Raw genomic sequence first — 6,828 nt, 5'->3', positions numbered from 1 at the left:
ATTTCTTGTAATACTAATGCCAAATCAGACTAGGGATGGCACAAAATTATTTTTAGAGAAATAAAATGCTGCTTAGCTGTACAATGTCTACAGTTCACAGTTTTAAAAAAAACTAACGGCAAACATAATATGACATGGAAATGGTGTTTCTTAATCGCTTTGAAAAGACAGCATCCTTCATGATTATAGCATTATATTATAGCATTATATTCTCAACTCCATCTCTAGAGTTTCATCAACATCACATTAGTACTAACAGTGACGTCTTGGCCTGTTTCTGAGAAGTTAGTGAAGTAACAAAGAGATAGCACAGTGTTTGCCAAGTCGCGTTTATTTATAGTTTTATACAGAAAGTTTCAAATCAACTTCACAGTAATAAATAGGAAAATAACAATGATGCAAACTTAAATATGAGACAACTTAAAATTCTGCTGTAAAGTCTAAAAAGTCAGTAGAGTCATTATGTGTGTGTGTGTGTGTGAGAGCAAGAGACATTTCATACAGTGTGGTCCGTTCAAACTAGAAAAATTGCCACAAAATGTCCCACACACCACTCAAACTTGCTTGATCATTAAATGACTTATTATTTACCACCAGAGCTGGGCTTCATGTAGCTTGTCAGATATTGAAGCTAGGGATGCATGATATTGGCTTTTTGACGATATCCGACATGCCAATATTTTTCAACTAATTTCTCAAGACATAATCGGCATAATTTTTCATATCGGGCCAATGCCGATATTTATATTTTAAGCCATTATCAGCCAATTCCAATAACGTTCCGATAATATCGTACATCCCTAATTGAAGCAACACCATACCACTGCCGAATGTCATCATTACAGGCGTAGTTGAAGTGCGTGATGCCGGAGATCCATCGCAGCTGGTTGCTCCATGCCTAGACATTCTGCTTGAAGTTGGCTTTCTCTTTGGCGCAGAGCACAACTCCGTCCACGTAGAGAAGTGTCCATAGCACTGGCCTATTGGCTTATTCAGGACTCGTTCGAAAATCTAACAGAACAATCAAATTGGCCCGTAGTTGGCACATTCAGCCGGGTTGCCTTTCTTCTTCCAGATTGGAATGGTCGTGTTTAGCCAGTCAACAGGCATCTTCTTCTTTGAGACGGCCTGGCTGAAGAAATGTGCTAGCCATTAAATCGAATTCCAGCATTGTGACACACCTCTGCTGGCAAATCGTCTGGTCCAGTTGCTTTACCCAGCTTCATTCTCTTCACCGCTTCAGCATCTTCGTCAGCTGTGATAGCCTGCACTGAACTGAGAACATATCATATATACTGTATTTTATACACATATACAGTTACTAATTTTTCCACACACTGTATAGCAGGGGTGCAGAACCCAATTCCTGAAGGGCTGGAGCCCTGCAGAGTTTATGCCATACCATGTAGTTTTCAGGTGTGTTTAATTAGGGTTGAAGCTAAACTCTGCAGGGCTGTGCCCCTCTAGGAACTGAGTTCTGCACCCTGCTGTATAGTCAAATATAGTCATCAACATCTATGTAATCATAATTATGAATCTATTAATCTGTATTCAGTATGCATACCAAAATACACAAACACAAAACAATATGCTCACTGTCACTGTTTTTTTTTTTATTCTTTATTGTTTCTAATGCATGACCCCGCTCAGGGCAGTTTCTAAACAATTGGGCAAATTCCTTACATTAAAGTGGAGAGAGGTTAGAGAGGCTGTCCGAGTGGCATATTATTCTGTAAGTGTGTGGCGTCGGTGTGGATATCGGTGTGGAAATTTGGGGCCAGGGAAAGATGAGAATGTCATTGGATACCTGTAAATACTAAAATAAAACAGACAGTCACTTTTGTAAAATCAGTCAATCATTTGAAATAATAAAAGTCTCAAACATGCTTTATTTTAATGCAGATCAACTGCAAACAAGCCAAATCTCTCTGTTTATCACATATACAAAAAAATAAAAATAAATGAGAGTGATGAAAGGCTGTAAATGAAAGATTGTGCAGGAAGCCCTTGTATGGGATGGTTTGGCGATTTTTTTTTTTTTGTGAGAAGTTCTCCTGTGCGTACAAATACAAAATAATCCACGTGACTGTTAGTGAATTATTAGTGACCCATTGTGTTAGCCTATAATAATTGTCACTTTGAAGGTCAGATGACAAAACCAACTAATTCCAATTACAATTTTTTTTCTTACTGCAAATGTACAACTATATGAATTTGAAATGAGAGTATTTATTAAAAATTATTGATACTTACTGCAGTGTCTCCAGTTTATAATGTGGAGAATCCAATAGAGCAGTGAATAGTTCACATCCTGAATCTCCTAGTCTATTCCGAGTCAGATCCAGTTGTCTCAGGTGTGAGGGGTTTGATATCAGAGCTGAAGCCAAAGCAGCACAACCTTCAATTGTGATTCCACACCGACTCAACCTGTAGAGAACAATGACACGCTGTTGTTATGGATAGGGATGTGCAGTACTGCTGCTGCTAGTTGGCACTGGAAATACAACGCACGTAGTTGGTTAATAATATAGTTTCCAATTAAACCTTTCAATATTTTATTAACACACTTACATTTTGCTTTATATTTTACCAAGCTTTTAAAAAAATAATGAATAATACAGTTATTTAGGTTGGAATGGAAGAAGTTTCATTTCACATCAGGTCTTGCTTGCTGCTTATGTACCTTGTTAAAATAACAACTAAGATTAAAATTGACATGCATAAGTTAAATATTGTTTTTTTTTCTGTCAAAATGACCAAAGATATTTTAATTATCTGATTTTTTAAATTTGGTAAATGGGGACACAACACAACACCTGGTTATAATATGTTGGCTTACTTTTATTTGATATTCTGTTTAGAATAGGTTATTATATTTGCTCTTGTTGATCCTGCATGACTTACTCAAATGTTTTCATTAAATATGATTTTATTGGCCAATGTTTGTTCGTTAAATGTGTCACATTTTATAATTAATATAATGCAAAGACAGCAAATTACAAATATATGTCATCTTTCAGCAACATTTAGTATAAGATTTGGTTATTATTTATTATAAAAGATTGCCTTTTTTTTTACTTTACTTTACTTTACTTTTAGACTTTTACAGAAAACCAGTGGTGGCAACCAGATGTGTAATACATGTATAACATTTTGTACAATGTATTTTATGTGTGTAATTTTTTTTAAACATGTAACACTGTGGTGATAATCAGTGCTGTGATAGTTCACAACAAAATTATATTAAATTCAATCAGATTGACTATGATCCCATATTCTCTGCGTTAGACAATCAGAGAGATGATCTTACCCCAGTATCTCCAATTTACAGTCAGGATTCTTGAGTTCAGCACAGATAAGCTTAACTCCAAAATCTTTTAGATTATTCCTGGAAAGATCCAGATCTCTCAGGTGTGAGGGGTTTGATCTCAGAGCTGAAGCCAAAGCAGCACAACCTTCATCTGTGACACCACACTTACACAACCTGTAGAGAACAATGACACACTCTTCACTCTCTCAGATCAGAACACACAAGTCCATCCATCCATCCATTCATTCTCCAAACCGCTTATTCTATATAGGGTTATGGGGATGCTGTATCCTATCCCAGTGCTCAGTTTACAGCATTGACTTTTAATTTTTAATCAACAATTTTTTAAAATATAATAATCTGCTTCTGTTTCACTAAGAGAATTTGCCATGGCATAGCCTTGTGGGCAGCGTTCCAGCACACAGCGACCTGTGCTTGTATCCCGGGCAGCTCCTGGTGCTTTCTGATCCCAACCCACCTTTCTCTTCTACATTACCTTCTTAAATCTTAAAAATAAAGAGACTATTTATCTGAGTACCAGACCATGTGTGATTCTCACCTGAGTATCTCCAGTTTACAGAGAGGATTCTCGAGTCCAGAAGAGAGACGCATCACACCAGAATCTCCTAGTTTATTCTGAGACAGAGCCAGTTCTCTCAGGTGTGAGGGGTTTGATATCAGAGCTGAAGCCAGAGCAGCACAACCTTCATCTGTGATGCCACAATCACTTAACCTGTAGAGAACAATGACACACTCTTCACTCTCTCAGATTAGATAAAAATAAAATAAAATAATTAAGTTGCAATGAAGTGACAGATCTTTTTTTCCCATATTGTGATGTACATCTGAGTGAAATGGATTATCATAAAAGAAAAAAAAATGTTGGGTGGGCACTTTGTTTTATCCATTGGTTGTTGATTGGATTTTGAGATGTGAGCAGTGCATTTAAAAGTAGAGGCAGATGAATGTGAGCGTGCAGGAGTGGAGTTTAAGCTAAATGATTGGACAGGTTCCGTATGTCACCAAAGAGAAGTGCTGTTTTCACCAGAAGATCCAGGTTAATAAGCAGAACATATGCACAGATGAATTGTTTACAATTAGATCTATAACATGCATTTAGAAAAACGATAGGATGAATTTTCATTTCATGATGACTTTAATTTTTAGTAACTGCAGTATTATCATACTGAAGAGAAGCTCAAGGGCCCTATTTTAACGATCTAAGCGCATGGTCTAAAGCGCACGGGCGTTTACATGTCGCGCGTCTCACATGGATATTTGTAATATCAATAGCGCGAACAGCGCGTGGACAGGATCACATTAGAGATAATGGGCCCTATTTCAACGATCTAAGCACATGGTCTAAAGCGCACGGCGCAGGTGCACTTAGGGCGTGTCCTAATCCACTTTTGCTAGTTTTAAATGATGGGAAAAATGGTCGGCGCGCCCGGCGCATGATCTAAAAGGGTTGTCCCTATTCTCTTAATGAGTAATGGGTGTGTTTTGGGCGTAACGTGCCATAAACCAATCAGAGTATCATCTCCCATTCCCTTTAAAAGCCAGTTACGCTTGCGCCATGGCGGATTCGCTATTTATATGGCGGAATGTACAAGAGGAAAAACTGAACGCTTCTCTAGTGAGGGAACAGATCTGCTCGTGCGCGTAATTCTGATACATGCAAAGACATTATGACATGTAGGCATTTTTATATTTATGTACACAATAATAATCTTTACATTTTAATCATTTAATTTTTCATTTATAAAAATGTTTTTGTGCTGCTGCGCATCCCTGTGTGAGTAATAAACTAAGTGTAAAATATTGCGCCAGACTTTAGACCAGGTTTTTTTTTGGTCAATGGCGCAGTCTATTTCAGTTGCCTCAAAATAACAACGTGCCAGCAATGCGCCTGAACACACCTCGTTTTCAGACCAGCACTCCCATGTGCGCACAGATGGGCGTAAATGCATTTGCTATTTAAACAATGTGGCGCAGGACGTGAAAATGACAACTGCATCGGGCTGAAACTAGCAAAAAACACTTGCGTTGCTCCTGGCGCCGCATTGTGCCGGGTGTATGATAGGGCCCCAAGTGTTCACCCATTTACAACTCAGTCACCAGGGGATGTGTGAATGTTGTGTTTTTAGTTAAGGGGCATGAAAACATGTGAGCAACATACATCACAGCATGACCTCATAGCTCAATTAAAAAAACATAAATTTAAAACTGCAGGCGCTGCAGGAAAGTGGAGTAGATTGTATGTTTTATACATTTTGGATTTATTATTATTTGTTATGTGTTAAATTTAAGTTTTAAGTTGTAATATCATGACTGTTGCAGCATCCGAAGAAATTTTGTGTGCTCGAAGTCTAGTGTGACTGCGTCTTTAGTCAGTGGGTCTGTACTCTTAAAAGTACCCCTTAAGGTAATATGAACCCTTTAGTGGTGGATAAGATACAAAGATATATAGTTGGAAAGCAGCCCAAAAAAGCATGAATATTATGTTTTGTAATAAAACAACATGGTAACTGTTTCAGTAAGAAAACAACATGGAACTGTGGATTTAACAGAAACCAAACTGAAACTGTTAAGTTTTTTAAATGTGTGAATTTTCATTAGTTTATATTATGTATTTCCCTCCATGTCTTTACATATTTATTTATGCAAATAGAAATAAGATTCAGGTGGGGGAAAAACAACAGCAAGAAATGCTACTTACTACTTTGAAGAGAGTTTTACTAGATACTAAAAAAAATAAACAGTATGACATCTGCAGGACTGAAGATTTGTAAGATATCCTACTTCATTTTCTTGTAATATTTAAGAGTCTAGTGATTGTTCTTAGTGATACTTACTCAGCTGTTCTGTATTCCTTAATCACAGGCAACAACTTCTGAAGAACGTGATCAGCTTTATTTTCTGCTCCAACAAATTCATTCAGCTTAAACTCTTCCAGCTTCTTCTCTGATGTCAACAACACAAAAGCTACAGCTGACCACTGAGATGAAGAAAGTTTGGCTTCAGTTATTCTTCCAGATCTCAGATACTGTTGTATTTCCTCCACTAGTGAATGATCACCCAGTTCATTCAGACAGTGGAACAGGTTGATGGATTTCTCTGGAGAGCAAGTGGTCCTGATCTTCTTCTTGATGAACTCAACTGTTCTCTCATTGCTGTCAGAGCTGCTTCTTGTCTGTTTCATTAGTCCTTGTAGGAGAATCTGATGAGACTTCACTGACAGACCCAGAAGAAACCGCAGGAAAAGGTCCAGATGTCCATTTTTACTCTGTAGAGCCTCATTCACAGCTCTCTGATGCAACTCAGATATCTTATGTTCCATGGAAAGGCTAAAATAAAGTTGCTGAAAAGCTTTAGCTTCCATAAAACAAACATGCTGTCTTCTCAGATCATGTTCCAGATGAGTTTTCATGGCTTCATACGTTTGTTTGGTCATTGGGTCAAATACATTTATATTGTGGTTTGTACAGGAGAGGTGCACATATAGAGCTGCTAGATGT

The 6,828-nt window shown here is 37.6% G+C and overlaps 1 protein-coding gene and 1 long non-coding RNA gene across 2 annotated transcripts; both read right to left on the bottom strand.

Moving 5' to 3' along the window:
* Positions 1-331: 331 nt before the first annotated feature.
* Positions 332-2,410, bottom strand: LOC107748853 (uncharacterized). Its single transcript, XR_001640967.1, has 3 exons — positions 2,254-2,410; positions 1,684-1,816; positions 332-1,275 (listed from the first exon to the last, which is right to left on the bottom strand). It is a non-coding gene; the product is annotated as an uncharacterized LOC107748853 (long non-coding RNA).
* A 1,379-nt stretch (positions 2,411-3,789) lies between these two features.
* On the bottom strand, positions 3,790-6,822 carry LOC107748851 (ribonuclease inhibitor-like). Its single transcript, XM_016563835.1, has 2 exons — positions 6,166-6,822; positions 3,790-4,043 (listed from the first exon to the last, which is right to left on the bottom strand). Exons 1-2 carry the CDS (start codon positions 6,762-6,764, stop codon positions 3,866-3,868), a joined length of 777 nt encoding a protein of 258 aa, XP_016419321.1. The 5' UTR covers positions 6,765-6,822; the 3' UTR covers positions 3,790-3,865.
* Between the last annotated feature and the right edge of the window lie 6 nt (positions 6,823-6,828).

Source organism: Sinocyclocheilus rhinocerous, unplaced genomic scaffold, assembly GCF_001515625.1.
Source record: "Sinocyclocheilus rhinocerous isolate Xijiao unplaced genomic scaffold, SAMN03320098_v1.1 scaffold15307, whole genome shotgun sequence".
Taxonomy (NCBI): Eukaryota; Metazoa; Chordata; class Actinopteri; order Cypriniformes; family Cyprinidae; genus Sinocyclocheilus; species Sinocyclocheilus rhinocerous.
This window is presented reverse-complemented; position numbering and strand designations above follow the sequence as displayed.

Excerpts from the sequence above, each read along its gene's own strand:
- LOC107748851 (XM_016563835.1), bottom strand. The coding sequence starts at position 6,764 with ATGACCAAACAAACGTATGAAGCCATGAAAACTCATCTGGAACATGAT. Across the intron at positions 4,044-6,165 it reads AAGGAATACAGAACAGCTGA|GTTAAGTGATTGTGGCATCA; the intron begins GTAAGTATCACT and ends TGTTCTCTACAG.